This window comes from Gossypium hirsutum, chromosome A07 (genome assembly GCF_007990345.1).
Source record: "Gossypium hirsutum isolate 1008001.06 chromosome A07, Gossypium_hirsutum_v2.1, whole genome shotgun sequence".
Classification (NCBI taxonomy): Eukaryota; Viridiplantae; Streptophyta; class Magnoliopsida; order Malvales; family Malvaceae; genus Gossypium; species Gossypium hirsutum.
The window spans coordinates 90932471-90951649 of record NC_053430.1 but is presented as its reverse complement, the minus strand read 5'-3'; the positions used below and the strand labels follow the sequence as shown (position 1 = coordinate 90951649).

Below are 19179 nucleotides of genomic sequence, written 5' to 3'. Positions count from 1 at the left end.
ACTATGCTTTAATTATTTTTTTTAAAAAGTCGACCTCTCCAATAAACAATATTCGAAAGGTTATAGATTATAGATAATTCTTTTTAATTTTATTTAAATCAATTCTCCATAATTTGCTTCCTTGAACTTTGCCGCCATTTAAATATTATGGGGCAGTTGGTGAAGCTCATAAACTTAATCATTTTCAGTTATCGTGTTGATAAAATAATTTGGATGAGATTACAATAAAATTAGTTAGTGTAATGGTATTATAGTGATCACATTAATAGTACAATGATTTATTTTTGTATAATGATATTGGTTTTTAAGTTAATGAAAGAAAAAATAATATTACGCGGTAAACGCGTACATAGTGAGAAGGTACGGAGCTTGTGGCTTTGACTTTGTCAAAGGTTAGAAAGCAAAGGAGAAAAAAAAAAAAAAAGTCTATCTAAGACAGAAGGAAATAATAATTTTATGAATATAGGCAGGCATAGCTCAGAAAAAGAAAGATTCACTGTTATCCCCCACAAAGCATCAAGATTACTCCAGCATTTCCGTTTTGGTTTTGTTTAACTCCAAAAAGTTTTCGTTTTCAATCTTGTTTAATGTTGCAGGAATTTCATACTGTTGAAGTAATATTTCAAGGTTCATCGGTTTGAAGCTTTTCCATAGGGACACAGCATAATCAGTTCTTTGATCTCACTGTATGTAATCGATTCTTTCCAGTGTTCATTTTTTAACTAATTAAACTGTCAGTGACAGCTATTCTTATCTCTCCTGTCCTACTTGGGGATTTTTCCTCAGCTGGAAAAAAGAAGACCAAATATTGAGTTATTTATTTATTCATATACTTTTTTCATGAATTGTGAAGGTAGTTTCTTTGGTTCAAGGAGTGACCGTAGGAATCAGCCTGCTATTATTGAAGGGCGGTGTGAAATTCCTAGGTGCTGTTCAGCTTGATAAAACATGTTTGCTGGAGCAAGCAACATTGGAGGTTGTAATGAGCATGGTGATGAAGACACTCTTTCTGTCAGCTTGCTCAACACCACCGCCAATTCATCTCGGAAGAATTGGACTCGATTGTACAATTTGTTTTTAGTTGTTGGAAGTCGTATTAAATCCGGAAGAGAAGAGCTTTCCATTGAAGAAGATGGATCTGTTCCCAAATCGTCTTCAAATTCTGGCTCAGCTGACTGCTGTACGATTGACATGGTTCCAACCGAAATAAAGGAGTTTTTCATTGAAGAAGATGGATCTGTTCCGAAGTCGTCGTCAACCTCTGGCTCAGCTGACTGCAGTACGAATGATATGTTTGCACCCAAAATAGAGGTTTTCCCCAAAGAAGATGGATCTGTTCCCAGGTCAGCTGACGATATTAGAATTAACATTCCGGAAGGTGTTGATGGTAATGAAAGGCGAGTAACCACATTGGTTGAAAAGAATTTTATTAAGAGGGTTTAAATATTTTATTTTTATTGAGTAAATTGCCCAACACGTGCCATCACCCGATCCATGTCCGTTTAACACGTATTTTATGTTGGTTTTGCAGTATTATATTTCTAAGAAAGGCTGCTCAAATTGTGAGAGACAAAGACTTGACCTCCCTAGAGGAAGAAGGTGGAGTAAGACGAGTTAAATCACGTCTTCAATCAATCTTGGCACACGAAATTGATCGCAGCTTTGAAGAGCAAGCAACGGCCGTGATAGTTACAGGCACCACTTTTGACGCAAAGGTCTTTGTTGTTTCCTTCGTGGAAGCTTCCAAAACTCCTACTATTTTTCCTCTCTTGGTCTTCGCTGCCTTGTCCTTTACCATTGAGATGATGGAGGCCGAACCCAAACATGGGTGGCATGATGGGGTTGCAATACTTGTTGCTGTCTTTATGCTTCTCATATTTCGGTCAGTGGCTAATTATCGCCGAGCAAGACGGTTGCAGAAGAGGAAAAAATTCCATGTTAGTGTTTTAAAAGATGGACAACCCAAAACCATTACCATATCTACCCTCGTGGTTGGTCACATCTTATGTCTGAAGAAGGGGGATTTTGTCCCTGCTGATGGTTTGTTTGTTAGTGAAAATGGTTTGAAGTTGGATGACAAATTGAATCCTAATATCAATCGTGATGACAACCCATTTCTCTTAGCTGGTTCAAAGATTATGGAAGGGGAAGGTCACATGCTTGTAACATCGGTGGGTGACAATTCAGTTTTGCCTACAGTTGATCCCGATGAGAAGTCATTGATGGAAGATCAGATTGATAAGACCAATGCTTATATGGAATATGTTGGACTCTCTATATCTCTATTAGTATCTGCTTTGGTGCTAATTAACCTATTAGCGAGGAAGATGGACAAAAACAGTAATATAATGCCAGAAATGAAGGGGGATGTTTCAGCTTACAGGGTGATAAAAATCTTTGCAAGGGTTTTCTTGAATCCTAGAGGAAAAGTTCAAATATTCACCGGTGTTCTTACTGTTATGGTAACTTCATTACAACATGGAATGCCGGTTGTGATTACGATTTCCCTTTCGTACTGGAAGAAGAAGATGGCATTAGGGGACGCAAATGTACAAAGTTTATCATCTTGTGGCACGATTGGCATTGTTTCAGTTATATGCTTCGATGAGAACACAGTGGTTGCATGTAAAGAAGTAATGGGATCCATAGTGGGAGCTCTTAAAGAGGAAGAAGTAGGGTGCAAGCTGATGTCAAAGGATGAGCTCGCAACAGCGCAAGTGATGGCACATGAAATAGGAATCCTGAATCCTGACTTACGTGATATGGCAATTGAAAACAAGGATCTTCATGAACTTGCTGCTACTGCAGAAGGAATGAATAAGATTGCTGTGATAGGAAGCTGCAAACTCAAGGACAAAATTCGTATTTTACAGCGTTTGAAACAGGAAGGTCATGTAGTGGCTTTCATTGGGGGAATGGCAACAAACGATGATCTAGCCTTGAAGGCAGCTGATGTAGGGATCACAATCTGTGAGTGTAGCACTAAAATGGCTAGAGAGAACTCTGAAATTGTAATTTCCTCTAGGAATTCGCTGAGGTCACTAATTCGCTGCTTAAAGATGGGCAAATGTGCTTATGGTAATGTTCGGACTTTCACCGAAATCCAACTGACTGCAACCCTTGCCAGCTTGCTTGTAACCCTTGTCACAACATCTATATTAGATGAATCCCCTATAACAGGAATCCATATGTTGTGGGTGAATTCCATTATTTTTATCTTAGGTGGCCTAATGATGGTGATGGAGTCATATGGCCACCAGGAACTGATGAACAATCAGCCGGCGAGACGGATGAAGTCACTGCTAACCAAGACCATGTGGAGAAACGTTGCAATCCGAGCTGCATCAGATGCTTGTCATTTGTTGGTCTTACAGTTTATTGGTCAAGCTATACTCCAAATCAACAAAGATGTTGTTAAAACCATGGTGTTCAATGGTTTCATATTATGCCAAGTCTTGGATCTATTCATCAGTAGCATAATTATTTTTGCAAGGAATAAAGAAGTATCAGTATCAGTAGTGAGATTCATGTGCAGTAGCCATTGGTTTCTTATGGCTTCGGGAGGTGTTATGGCTATGCAGGTTGTAGTGGTCGAGTTGTTGCAAAGTTTAGCAGAGTACGAGAGGCTAAATGTGATGCAATGGGGCTTCTGCTTCATTTACGCTGCTTGGCTGTGCGGGACCGGTCTCACCGTAAAACTCATTGCAGATTCAGCTTCGGAAGTGTTATGGAGCTCGAGGTCATCTGGTTCTCTGTTTGGGTATCTGAGGCTAAGAAGGTCTAGCTTAAGGTTGTTTGTCATTCCATTTTCAGTGTGTGTTGTTGCTTGTTTTTCATATTGTTATGTCAACCCTGACATTGCCTGAATAGCCTATTAACTTTGTTTAATTTTTTCTTTTTTAGGAATTGTTTGTGTTAGCATTAGCACGTAGTGTCGGTGATCAGTTAAACTGTTAATCTGTGAATCCTATAAAATTAAAGAAAGAAAATTTGTCTTTCTTCTTCACTTCTTTTTCTGTTCTTGCTTTCTCGAGAAAACTCCCATCTTCTCACAAATTGAGCTTTGGAGACTCCCAATAGATTCTATGAATTTAAATAGTTCCAAATTTAGGGTTTAACAATATTATCATTCATGATTAATTTTTATATTTTTATTTCGGTAAAAATTTATTTAAAAAATAATTTATTTTATTAATTATTGATTTTCACAAAAATACTCATATTAATATTAATCGAGTTAAGACTGGATGAATCATTTGAATAGTATACTCTGTATTGTGTTTTAAATAATAGCTAAATTCAAATAAAATTCATCAATTGTTAGTAATTTTATTGGTTCATATTTATGAAATTTATTTGTACTGGATTTTTACCTTTTTGAAAGATTGAGGGTGTCTCCTTTGATGGTTGAGTTTGCTGCATTGTGGATAATTAAGTTGTTGTCTCGACCATCCATTAAATACTTATATTATTAATTGTTTACTTTGTTGGAATATTTTTAAATATTTATAGTATTTTAATATTTATAAATGAATGAATGAGTGTAATTAATTAAATGATAAATTTTTTGATCGTTAGTTAAAAGTTATATTATTTGATTTTTGAAAAAGAATTATAACTATTCAAACAATATTATTTGAATATTTATAATATTAAATGAATAATTATGTGTTTATTTTAAAGACGTTATTATTTAAAAAGACACCTATTGAAAGATCTCTATGAAGAGATATAAAAATACTTATAAATAGGAATGAGATTTCATTTGTAAGACACACCAACAAATTCTAAAATTTTTTCTTTCCTTCCTCCATTTTCTAATATTATTAGATTAGTATATAAAGTATTACTTTAGAAATCCTTTGTAGAAATTGAGTTTCTTGTTATACATTGCTCAGTGCTTAGTGGGCTATTCTCGTTAATACAAAATGCAAATAGTCATTAGCTTCATTGTTTCCTCGAGGTTAATTTGCTTGAAACTCTTTTGCACACTGAAGATAGGTGGTGGCGAATAAAACCTTAAAGATAGTAGCTTGAAACACGCCTTGGAGCCTTTTTCTATTTTTTCTTTTTCTTTTTGAATTCCGTTCGTGTGTTCGAAATTTTCCTCACGAGAGATTTGTACTAACAATTTTAATGTTATACCACAACACATGAAAGTGGAACGCTAAGGGAGATGGCTTCGAACTTTGTCAAACTTGATTAGTTTGATGATGGCAATTTCCGACGATGGCAGAAAAAGATGCACTTCTTATTATCAACTTTGTAGATCTTCTATGTCTTAGATACTCCAAGACCTGAAGAGAATGAAAACGAACCTGTTGCTACAACTCGAGAAAGGCAAAAATGAGACAATGCTGATTATGTGCGCATAGGCCACATATTGAATGGTTTATCCGATGGTTTGTTTGACACCTACCAAAACGAAGTCACCGCTAAAGAATTGTGAGACAAATTGGAGATAAGATACATGAACGAAGATGCTACAAGTAAGAAATTTATTGTCAGTTATTTCAATAATTATCAAATGGTTATAGTCATTCTGTTATGGAACAATTCCGTGATATTGAAAAATGTTGAATTAATTTAAGTAATAGGATATGAAAATGGATGAAATGATTGTTGTATCCTCCATAATAGACAAACTTCCTCCATCTTGGGAAGACTTTAAAAGAAGTCTAAAACATAAGAAAGATGAAATATCTCTTGAGGCTTTGGCAAACCATCTTTGTATTGAAGAAGAATATCGAAAGCAAGATCAAAACCTAAATTCTAAAAATGCCAAAGTGCATGTTATGGAGGAAGTATAGACTATTAAACCATTTAAGAGAAAGTTCAAATAGATTGATAGAACGCCTAAGTTCAAAAAAGAAATAAAATGGCTCATGTTATCATTGTGGTAAGCCAGGACATTTCAAGAATAAATGTCGGTTTTTAAAGAAAAAATCATCTTCTAAGGCTAATAATAACGAAAAGTTCATTGCAATGATATCTGAAATTAATATGACACAAGATGGTAATACATGGTGGATTGATACCAGAGCAACCAAACATGTGTACAAAGACAAAAGCATATTCACAAAGTTCACACAATGTAAAAATGACAATGTCTTGTACAAGGAAAATTCTTCCACCACAACAATCAAAGGCAAAGGGTCTGTTGAACTACAATTTACTTCTGGAAAGGTTTTAACCCTAAATGATGTATATTATGTACCAGAAATTAGGAAGAATTTAATGTCTGGAAGTTTGTTGATTAAGTTTGGTTTCAAACTTGTTTTTGAGACAGATAAGTTTATTTTGTCTAAGGGAGGAATTTTTGTAGGGAAATGGTATATGTATGAGAGCATGTTCAAACTCAATATTATTAATAAGAATAAAAATACTATTTTTGCTTATATGGTTGAATCTTCTTGTTTATGGCATTATAGATTAGATCATTTGAATTATAAAAAATTGAATGACATATATAATTTAGATTTAATTCTTGTTTTTAATAATAATATTAAAAAGTGCAATACATGTATGTTAACTAAAATTAATAGAAACCCTTTTCCCTAAGGTTAAAAGGAAAACAAATTTGTTTGGTTTGGTACATAGTGATTTATGTGACATGCATAATACTCCTACATTACGTGGAAAGAAATATTTTGTTACTTTTATTGATGATTGTTCTATATATTGTTATTTATATTTATTGCATTCAAAAGATGAAGTGCTTGATAAATTTAAAGTTTATAAATCTAAAGTTGAACTTTAGTGTGAATCATTTATCAAGTGCTTAAGACCGGATAGATGTGGAGAATACTATAATCCAAGTTATTTTGAATCTACTGGAATTGTCCATCAAGTTTCAGCCCCTTACACACCACAACAAAACGGTGTAGCTGAAAGGAAAAAATAGAGTCTTGATTGAAATGGTAAATTCAATGTTATCATATTCAGGTCTTGGACAAGGTTTTTGGGAAAAAGCTGTTCTAACAGCTTGTCATATATTGAATAGAGTTCCTAATAAGGAAACTAAAATAACCCCCTATAAACAATGGAAGAAAATGAAACCAAACCTTAATTATTTGAAGGTTTGGGAATATAGAGCTATTGTCAAAGTTCCAACACCTAAACGTAAAAAGTTTAATGAAAGAGGAATTGAATACATATTTATAGGATATGCATATAATAGTAAGGCATATAAGTTCATGGCAATTTAACCAAATGATCCAATTTCAATTAATACTATTATTGAATCAAGATATGCTATTTTTGATGAAAATAGATTTAATTCTATTTCAAGACAATTACAACCACAACAATTGATTTATTATTCAAATAAGAATGAGATTCCATTGGAACAATGTAACACCCCTAACCCGTATCCGACGCTGGAACAAGGTTACGGAGCATTACCGGACTTATACCTCAACCAATCATACAATTCGAATACGATTCTCATACCAATTAAAAACTATTCAAATTCATTCATATAGTCCCTAATACGAGTTCTCGAGTCCCCAAATAGAAATTAAAACTGATTCGGGACTAAACCGAGTACTTAAGGAATTTTTAGAAAAACTTTAAAAATTTTCAATGTGCAGGAGATACACGCTCGTGTGGTCAGGCCGTGTGTCTCACACGGCCAAAGGACACACCTGTGTCTCAGGTCGTGTGTGCATTCGAAATGGAATCACATGGTCGTGTCCCAACCTATGTCCGACCCCCTGTAACTCATTGACTTAGGTCACACGGCCAACCTACACGCCCGTGTGCTAGGCCATGTACCCTTCGAAATGGCCTCACACGCCCGTGTGCCAGGCCGTGTGAAAACTGGTGGGTATACTGACTTGTGCCATACGACCAAGCCACACGCCCGTGTGCTAGGCCGTGTGAAGCTACTGACTTCGTTTCTAATGAAGTATCAGGGGACACACGGCTGTGTCACCTGGCCGTGTGTCACACACGGCTGAGACACACACCCGTGTCTCTACCCGTGTAGACAAAAAGAGGCTATTTTCCAAGCCATTTTCCTTACCCAAAGTGGTGCCAACCTAAACTCAACAATGCACAACAACCATGACATAAATAGGCACTTAAAGCCATTCAATATCAATTTTATATCATGCACTATCACACACACAACATGATATCCATAAGCACATTCACTTAACCACTTTAACATACATCAAACATACTTTCAAAGTCTACCTAAAAGGTCAAATACATATATGAGACTTTATGCCTAAAACTTATCATGCATACTCATCTTAATTCCAACCATTTAGTACCAAACACAATTGCACAAACAAGGCATTCATAAAGCAATTATGCACCATATATCATAAGGCCATTTATACATATATACACACCAAAATACATTACTACATTACAAGCCAAATCAAATGGCCATAACAAAACAAAACATATAGGCCACATAACCAAAACACCTATACATGCCATTTAACCCAAAATATACAAAATCTAAAGTACCAAAATGAGAGTTTTATAGTATGACGCAATCTCCGACGACTTCCAAATTGAGTGAGCTTCTGAATCACTAAAAACATGAAAATTAAAACGGAGTAAGCAATTAAGCTTAGTAAGTTCATATAGCTAATAAATACAACTTACTAAATCATCCACAATTTAGGTAAACAAAAATAAAAGGATATATTATCTTCAATATATCATCAATGAACACAACAACAAATCTGTCCAAATAAGGTCTGAAAATTCTATTAATCAAATCTATAAAAACTACAGGAGCATTAGTTAACCCAAATAACATAACAAGAAATTCATAATGTCTATACCTGGTTCTGAATGCAGTTTTTGGCACATCCGAATCTTTAACCCGCAACTGATAATAACCGGATCGCAAATCAATCTTTGAAAATACTGTTGCTCCTTTTAACTGATCGAACAAATTATCAATTCTCGACAAAGGATACTTATTCTTAATTGTAAACTTGTTAATCTATCGATAATCAATACACAGTCTCATTGATCCATCCTTCTTCTTTACAAATAAAACTGGTGCACCCTAATAAGAGAAACTCGATTGTGCAAAGCCTCTATCCGTTAACTCTTGCAACCAAGCTTTCAACTTATTCAACTCTGTCAAAGCCATTCTGTACGGAGCTATCGATATCAGTGATGTTTTCGGTACTAACTCAATAGCAAACTCAACCTCTATAATCGGTGGCAACCTGGGTAACTCTTTCGGAAAAACATCTAAATATTCACAAACCACTAGTACTGATTCAATCTTTGATTCAGACACCTTTGTATCAAGTACGTAAGCAAGATAAGCATTGCAACCCTTTCTCACATATTTCTACGCTAACATAACTGATATCACTATAGGCAACTCACTTGAATTATCGGATTCAATACGAAGAATCTCACCATTCTGATATTTCAATAAAATAAGCTTTCGTCTACAATTCATAACCGTATCATGCAAAGTCAGCCAATCCATACCTAATATTACATCAAACTCATCAATCAGTAAGAGCATCAAATCGGCCAGAAAACAGTAACCTTGAGTCATTAAAGGACAATTTTTGCAGACTTTATCAATTAGGACATATTAACCTAAGGGGTTCGATATCTTAACCACAAATTCAGTGGACTCGACAGGCAAACTCTTAGTAGACACTAAATTTGTACATACATATGAATGGGTTGATTCCAGATCAATCAAAGCAATTACATCAATTTTATAAAGAGAAAATGTGCCGGTGATAACATCTGGTGTCGAGGCGTCCTCGCGAGCACAAATAGCATAAGCTCTAGCTGACGCTCATGCCTTAGATATTACAATAGATTCTCTCGTTGCACCTCAATTGCCACTCACATTTCTAGTATTTCAGAGTGGTTTCCCTATAGCAGATGTATTACTTGATCGAGCAGTCAGGAGTTTGTCTTTCTCAGGTAACTCAGGGAAATCACGAATGAACTGTTCTTGCAAGCCACATCTAAAACAGGATCTGTCATTCATTCGACATTTTCCAAAATGTCGTCTTCCACAACGTTGACAATCAGGTCTGTTGGTCTTAACACTACCAACACTCGTTACTAAAGTGGCATGAGCTTTTGAACCTACGTGTTGTTTTCCACGATCTTGGTTCGAATATCCCACTAAAACGGTCGAACAATTATACAAACCCTTTGATTTCTTTGACGACGAGTGATAAGATGTTCCCGTTAACCTCTTTCTCGAATCTCTAGCCTCATAATCGGCTATTCTCTTCTCTTTACTAAGCTCCTCGGCTTTGTAAGCTCTATAAACTAAAACTACAAATTCTTCCAATTCAAGTATCCCTACTAAAAGCTTGATGTCTTCATTTAACCTGTTTTCAAACTGTTTACACATAATTTCTTCAGTGGAGACACACTCTCGGGCATACTTACTTAGTCTTACGAATTCTCTTTCATACTTGGTTACGGTCATACGACCTTGTTTCAACTCTAGAAATTTCTTGCGTTTTTATCGAGAAATCACTGACTTATATACTTTTTCCTGAACTCGGTCTGAAAGAATTCCCACGTGACCTATTCTCTCGGTACTACAGATATCAAGGTATTCCACCACTGATAAGCTGAATCTCTCAGATGAGACACAACACATTTAACACACTTAAATGGTGTACAAGATAATTCATCAAATACCTGCATTGTATTCTCTAGCCAGAACTTGGCTATTTTAGAGTCATCATCAACTATAGCCCTAAACTCTTCAGCCCCATATTTACGGATTTTATCAACTGGCAGCTTACTAATTCGGATTGGTTCAAAACATTAAGGAATAACAGGAATTAATTGGGGAACAAGAATGGTTGGAGATTGTTGAGTAGGCAGGTTCGTCCGTACGAACTCGGTGAACCATTCATTTATCATCTGGAAGAAGGCTTCCTTAACCTTTCTTCTATGACTTACAGGCACAGGTAAATACTCAAACGACGCTGCCACTCAAATTGAGGCCGGCGCGTTACTTTCAACATCATTAGAGTCTACTTTATTGAGATCTATTACTATATGAAAAACATGATTTTAAACTGTCAGGAGATGTCACACTATCACAGGTTAATAAATAGCATGTATAGCTAGACTCACATACACTAGTTAGTCTGATAATTGACTAAACCGTAGCTCTGATACCAATAAATGTAACACCTTTAACCCGTATCCGATGCCGGAATAAGGTTACGGAGCACTACTGGACTTATATCTCAACCAACCATACAATTTGAATACGATTCTCATACCAATTAAAAACTATTCAAATTCATTCATATAGTCCCTAATACAAGCTCTCGAAGCCCCAAATAGACATTAAAACTGGTTCGGGACTAAACCGAGTACTTGAGGAATTTTTAGAAAAATTTTGAAATTTTACAATGTACAAGGGATACATTCCCGTGTGGCTAGACCTTGTGGGCATTCGAAATGAAATCACATGGCTGTGTTCCAGCCTGTGTCCGACCTCGTGTAACTCACTGACTAGGGTCACACGGCCAACCCGCATGCCCGTATGCCAGGCCATGTACCCTTTGAAATGGCCTTACACGCCCATGTGCCAGGCCGTGTAAAAACTGGAGGGTATACTGACTTGTGCCACACGGCCAAACCACACGTAAGTGTGCTAAATCGTGTGAAGCTACTGACTTGGTTTCTAATAAAGTATCAGGGGACACACAGTCGTGTCACCTAGCCGTGTGTGACACACGGCTAAGACACACGCCCGTGTCTCTACCCGTGTGGACAAAAATAGGCTATTTTCTAAGCTATTTTCCTCACCCAAAGTGGTGCCAACCTAAACTCAACAATGCACAGACAGCCATGACATAAATAGGCACTTAAAGCCATCCAATATCAAGTTTATACCATGCACTATCACACATACAACTTAAACACTTTAACACACATCAAACATACTTCTAAAGTCTGCCTAAAAGGCCAAATACATATATGAGACTTTATATCTAGAACTTATCATGCATACTCATCTCAATTCCAACCACTTAGTACCTAAACACAATTGCACAAACAATGTATTCATAAAGGAATTATACACAACATATCATAAGGCCATTTATACATATATACACACCAAAATACATGACCACATTACAAGCTAAATCAAATGGCCATAACACATCAAAACATATAGGCCACATAACCAAAACACCTATACATGCCATTTAACCCAAAATATACAAAATCCAAAGTACCAAAATGAGAGTTTGATAGTGTGACATAATTTCCAACGACTTCTGCGAGCTTTCGAGTCACTAAAAACACAGAAATAAAAATAGAGTAAGCAATTAAGCTTAGTAAGTTCGTATAGCTAATAAATACAACTTACCAAATCATCTACAATTTAAGTAAACAAAAATAAAATCATATATTATCTCCAATTGGCCCAAAGCCTAACACGCAATTCACAATTATGTTAACCATGTATTTATATATCAAATATAAACCATATCTCGTATTTCATATGAATACATGTGCTAGTTCGCATCGAACTCGTATAATCTTATATCATCATTGTGACCGTTGAACCATTTGGAATACTATCGGATACTCGAGTATCTAGCACACTAAGTGCCAATACGTTGTCAAAACCATCTCTATCTTATATCTTATGTAGATGCTCACTCATGAGGTATCACTGGGTCTACTCACACAAGCTATAAGTTAAGACGTAGCTACACGGTGCTGCTCACACAAGCTGTAAAGTAACCACAACACATGCCAGAAACTCAGCAACCAGTAGGACATACGAGACCAGCACCCAAAACACAGTAACCCCTAATGACATATCTTTTGTATCCTATCTATTCCTAAGGTTCAACTGGGATCCAATACTTTGACGATACCTCATTGAGAACTTCTATGGCGTCATATCATCACAATTATAATAATGAAGCATTTAAACACATATAATTTAATGCTTATTAAACATACGAACTTACCTCGAATTAGTACGAAGAAAATTGACCGATCAATCCACTACTTTATCTTTGGCTCGATCTAATTCCGAACATGGCTTTTCTTGATCTAAATCATCAAATTTAACTAATTCAATAGTTACTCTATTCAATTCAATTCAATTCAATTTCATGTTATGAAAAAATTACCATTTTACCCCCATACTTTTCACCTTTTTACAGTTTAGTCTCTAGGCTCGTAAAATGAAATTCATGAAAATTTCTCTACACCCAAGCCTAGCCAAATTTTATAGGTGTTCATAGCATCCCATACATTCCAAAAATTCATACATTTAACACACAAATTTCACATTTCACAATTTAGCCCCTATTTGACAATTTCATTAAAAATCTTTTAACAGAAGTTGCCTATTTAACAACAAGGATTCATTTTTTTTCCATTAAACTTCAAAAAAAAACTAATATGCTCTCATGGTAAAACCCTAGACTTTCAATCATTTTGCAATTTAGTCCCCTATTTAACTAGCTTAAGCAACAACGATCCTGAAAACATAAAAAATCAACATAAACGGGACAAGAAATCACTTACATGCAAGGGACTTTCTTTGCAAAATTTTCAAGCTTTTACCAAGGGTTTTCTTGTTAAAATTTCCAGCAATGCACGTATGGAGAAAATGAACATTTTGTTTTATTTAATATATCATTTATTTACCTAATTACCTATTTACCCTTACCTAATTTTAAAATTTTCATAAATACCATGCCATGCACATCCACTATCTCATTTAGTAGTCTAATTACTCAATAAGGACCTCCATTTTAAAGTTCTATAGTTATTTAATACCTTTAGCTAATAGAACAAAACTTTCTCACTTTATGCGATTTAGTCATTTTTCACAAATTACGCATACAAACGGTAAAATTTCGTTACGAAATTTTTATACCATGATTCTAACATGCTGTAAATATTAAAATAATATTAAAATAAATTTTATGACCTCAAATTTGTGGTCCCAAAACCACTGTTCCGATTTCACTGAAAACGGGCCATTACAAACAAATTGATAATAATGATAAATCTTGTCAAGAATTAAGAAGCAGTAAGAGGATTAAAAAGGTCAAAGATTTTGGACTAGATTTCATTATGTTTTTTTATAGAAGGAAAAAGGTGAAAGTATATGCAATAAGATACCTTATTGTTATAATACAAAATCTGATCCTATTACATTTGAAGAGGCAATGAAATCTCAAGACTTTTCTTTTTGGAAAGAAGTAATAAATGATGAGATGGATTCAATAATGGGAAATCAAACTTGGATCTTAGTTGATCTTCCAACCGGGTTCGAAATCAATATGTTGAAAATGGATCTTTAGAAAGAAAATGAAGGCCGATGGAACCATTAATAAATTTAAAGCAAGGTTGGTAACCGAAGGTTTTACACAAAAACAATGTATTGATTACTTAGATACCTATGCTTCAGTAGCAAGAATTACTACAATTAGACTCTTGATATCACTTACCTCTATATATAATTTGGTTGTTCACCAAATGGATGTTAAAACTGCATTTTTAAATGGTGAATTGAAAGAGGAAGTGTGCATGGAACAACTAGAAAGATTTTATGTTCCAAGACAGGAGCATAAGGTATGTAAGCTTGTTAAATCTTTATATAAACTTAAACAAACACCAAAACAACGGCACCAAAAGTTTAACGAGGTAGTTTTAGCTAATGGCTATAAAATAAATAAATCTGATAAGTGCATATATAGCAGATTTGAAAATGGAAAAGGTGTCATAATTTGCTTATATGTAGATGACATGCTCATTTTTTTCACGGATTTAGAATAAATAGAAATCACAAAGAAATTATTCTCAAACAACTTTGCTATGAAGGATATGGGTGTAGCAAATGTTATTCTTGAGATTAAAATAACCCAAGATGAAAACACTGTAGCTTTATCACAATCATATTACATTGAAAATGTGCTTAAAAAGTTTGATCTTTTCAACTGTATACCAGCATCTACAACTATGGATCCTCAAATAAAATTAATATTTAATGCTGGTAGGAAAATTGATCAATTGAAATATGTAAGTCTAATTGGTTGTCTTATGTACATAATGACTTGTACAAGACCAGATATTACATATGCTGTTGGGAAATTGAGTAGGTACACAAGTAATTCAAGTAGTTTGCATTAGCAAGCTTTGAATAAAGTACTTAGGTACTTAAAGAAAACTATTAACTATGGATTGTGTTATAATGGATATTCTCCAGTTTTAGAAGGGTATTCGGATGCTAGTTGGATTACAAGTTTGGAAGATCATGCATCTATTAGTGGATGAATCTTCATTCTTGGTGAATGAGCCATTTCTTAGGGTTCCAAGAAACAAACATGTACTACTGATTCTACCATAGTAGTAGAATTTATTGCATTAACCGCTGCATCTAAAGAAGCAGAATGGTTAAGAAATTTGCTTCATGATGTACCTTTATGGCCTAAGTCGATTTCACCTATTTCTATCTGTTGTGATAGTAAGGTTACTCTAGCAAAGGCATATAGCCAAGTATATAATGGAAAGTCTAGACACGTTAGATTAAGACATAGCTATGTTCGACAATTAATCTCTAATGGAGTAATCAGTATTAATTATGTGAGGTCAAGTGAAAATTTCGAGGATCTTTGGACAAAAAGTCTTGCTAGAGATGCAGTAAAAAGGACCTTAAAAGGGATGAGACTCAAGCCCATTAATTAGAGTCATCTGATGGAAACTCGACTCAATGCTTGGTATAACGTCAAGTCTTGAGTTCAACGAGACAAAGTACATTATTAGTATGTGACTGTTAGCACTATAAATAAATCCATTCTAAGATTAAAGTGCTAGGTACCCGTAATGATGAGGGAAGGATGAGTAATGTACTCTTAATAGACCCATAACATAAATATGTTAGAGTGTTATAATTACGGGAACACTCTTGATAGGATCTACCTATGTGAGTGGAAGTGTGGCCACTTTGAAGAGCTCAAGGACTTGGCTCTGACAGCACTCATGAAAAGAGGACACAGACACATGGCCCTAATAGCGTCCCTAGATACCATGCATTTATCGATGTTGAAATCATTGTGTGAGATGTGTTCGGTTAATCAAATGGAAAAGTTGGTTCAAAGCTTAGTCTACCATGCAATTTCGGTTAATTTTAACATATTTTCACTAAGTGAATGTTCAATCGTAAGACACATTCATTTATGCAAATTGATTTCCAAGAATATCAAAATCTAAAATGTTTTGAAAATGAGGGGAAATTGTTGGAACATTTTCAAATATTTATAGTGTTCCAATAATTATAAATTAATTAGTGTAATTAATTCAAAAGATAAATCTTTTGGTCATTAGTCAAAAAGTATATTATTTGATTTTTGAAAAGAAATTATAACTATTCAAACAATATCATTTGAATAGCTATAATATTAAATGAATAATTATGTGTTTATTTTAAAAACATTATTATTCAGAAAGACATCTATTGAAAGATGTCTCTATGAAGAGATATGAAAATTCCTATACATAAGAATGAGATTTCATTTGGAAGATACACAACAAATTTTAAAATTCTTTCTTTCCTTCCTCAATTTTCTAATATTATTAGATTATTCTATAAAGTATTACTTTAGAAATCCTTTATAGAAATTGAGTTTCTTGTTATACATTGCTCAGTACTTAGTGGACTATCCTCGTCAATGCAAAAAGCAAATAGTCATTGGCTTTATTGTATCCTCGAGGTTAATTTAGTTGAAACTCTTTTGCACACTGAAGATAAGTGTGGGCAAATATAACCTTAAAGATAGTGGCTTGATACATGTCTTGGAGCATTATCCTATTTCTTCTTTTGTTATTCGAGTTTCTTTCGTATGTTCGAGATTTTCCTTATCGAAAATTTGTACTAACATACTCTTAATACGTGTGGGCTAAATAACTGAGGTTCGTCATATCTTATGCGAAGACGATGGTTGCACAAATCATTTAGCAAATTTAGCACAGGACGGCACGAATGAACTAATCTGTTTACGTAACCCGCCTAATAGTATTCTCCTTTGCTGCAAGCGAATGTTCTTAGGCATCGGAGAACAAGATTTTAGATTTATTTTTCTATTCTCTTCTTTTTGTATATATATACATATTCATTTGGCAATTTGAAAAATCTAGACTTTTTAAAATGTTTAATTTTTTTTTACACATATGGTAAATATCTTTATTTTTAAATTATGTAATTAAAAATTACTGTTGAAACATTGATTCAGAAACAAATTTAAAAATAAATTTAAAATATTTTTTATATTATTTTAGAATAATATATTTAAAAGAATTTCTGCTAATTAAATATTTTTTTTAAAATTTATTATTAATTAATTAAAAATAAAAAAAATAAAAACCCCAAACGAAAGAATGGGAATTGATTTAGATATCTATCAAAAGAATCCTGTAAATCATACGTGGCATGACAGTAGCCTTAAATCTGTTGAAAGAAAATCTAACGTGGAGGAATCCACATCCAATAGATTGCTGCTGACATGTACATTTCCTGAATCACATAAATCGCCACAACAATCGGCAAACAGAACCAAGTCTAATCTAAAAGCTCTCAGGCATCACCATGGCAACCTCTGCTATCCAACAATCTGCTTTCGCTGGCCAAACAGCTTTGAAGCAGTCCAATGAGCTCGTCTGCAAGATCGGTGCCGTCGGTGGTGGTCGCGTTTCCATGCGTAGAACCGTCAAAAGTGCTCCAACCAGCATCTGGTACGTTACATTTTGTTGCATGCATTAATCTATTTTATGAGCAAAAAACATGAGAGAGAGGGAAATATTGTTCTGATTACTTATAAACAGGTATGGCCCTGACCGCCCAAAGTACTTGGGTCCATTCTCTGACCAAATCCCATCATACCTGACCGGTGAATTCCCTGGGGACTACGGGTGGGATACTGCTGGATTATCAGCTGACCCAGAGACATTTGCCAAGAACCGTGAGCTTGAGGTGATCCACTGTAGGTGGGCTATGCTTGGTGCCCTTGGCTGTGTTTTCCCTGAAATTCTTTCAAAGAATGGTGTCAAGTTCGGAGAGGCGGTTTGGTTCAAGGCTGGTTCCCAAATCTTCTCCGAGGGTGGCCTTGACTATCTCGGCAACCCAAACCTCATCCATGCTCAGAGTATTCTTGCTATCTGGGCTTGCCAAGTTGTGCTCATGGGATTTGTTGAAGGGTACAGAGTTGGTGGTGGACCACTCGGTGAAGGACTCGACCCAATTTACCCAGGTGGTGCTTTTGACCCGCTTGGATTGGCTGATGACCCTGATGCCTTCGCGGAATTGAAGGTTAAGGAGATCAAGAACGGCCGCCTGGCAATGTTCTCCATGTTTGGGTTCTTCGTCCAGGCTATTGTCACTGGAAAGGGTCCCATCGAGAACCTTTTCGACCACCTTGCTGATCCGGTGGCCAACAATGCTTGGGCTTATGCCACTAACTTTGTCCCCGGAAAATGAACAACTTAGATGGAGTCATAGTCATAGATGTGTCTTTGAAAGCTGTAATGTTAATCACTGTTCACTATGAATGTGGTTTCGCTACTTATCTTTGGAGCTTTTGTATCATTAATGCTTTGATCTTTTGTAATTGAAATAGTATTTTCTTGATATAACTAAAGCATGATTTTCTGCAGCACATAAGATAAACTTCTGTGGCACATATCTATATTAATCATTTAATTTCCAAAAAAAAAAAATCCTGGTCATTTACATTAACACACTGAAATTAATACGAGGATCTAATTCTTACAATTTATGTTGGAATAAGTATTTATTCCAGCCAAGAGCTGAGGCAATTCATCTTTTAAATGAAGAAAGTAGCTATTATCTCTTGTAGAAATTTTCACGACCATAGATTCTAGAAAGCAGTTTAGTTTAATCCAATGCTTAACTCATGTTGGTTCATATACAGTCACCTTCAAAACGTGACATTCATCAAAATTGAGAGTTTAATCTCAACATTTGTGATTCTTTCCTCCAATTTTACACCACCATTGTCATTGTTTTGGCAGATAAGTAGCATCGGCAGTATCTAAAGTTTAACAGATGGTTCCACCAAAGATAAACCATCTACTTAGCAATGAAAGCTAATCTGGAATAGCCAGTGTTAGTAGGAAGCATAGATTGAATATAAAATATCTCCT

General features: G+C 35.0%; 2 protein-coding genes across 3 annotated transcripts; both read left to right on the top strand.

The window, feature by feature from the left end:
• The first annotated feature begins 442 nt into the window (after positions 1 to 442).
• On the top strand, positions 443 to 4006 carry LOC107954947 (putative calcium-transporting ATPase 13, plasma membrane-type). 2 transcript variants are annotated; one of them, XM_016890641.2, is made up of 3 exons: positions 443 to 686; positions 858 to 1397; positions 1532 to 4006. In XM_016890641.2, exons 2-3 carry the CDS (start codon positions 949 to 951, stop codon positions 3864 to 3866), a joined length of 2784 nt encoding a protein of 927 aa, XP_016746130.1. In that variant the 5' UTR covers positions 443 to 686; positions 858 to 948; the 3' UTR covers positions 3867 to 4006. The 2 variants fall into 2 exon arrangements, with proteins under 2 accessions (XP_016746130.1, XP_016746129.1); XM_016890640.2 differs by having other exon boundaries at positions 854 to 1397.
• Positions 4007 to 17574: 13568 nt separating this feature from the next.
• LOC107954948 (chlorophyll a-b binding protein 151, chloroplastic) lies at positions 17575 to 18666 on the top strand. The gene is made up of 2 exons (NM_001426023.1): positions 17575 to 17751; positions 17842 to 18666. Exons 1-2 carry the CDS (start codon positions 17606 to 17608, stop codon positions 18491 to 18493), a joined length of 798 nt encoding a protein of 265 aa, NP_001412952.1. The 5' UTR covers positions 17575 to 17605; the 3' UTR covers positions 18494 to 18666.
• Positions 18667 to 19179: the final 513 nt, after the last annotated feature.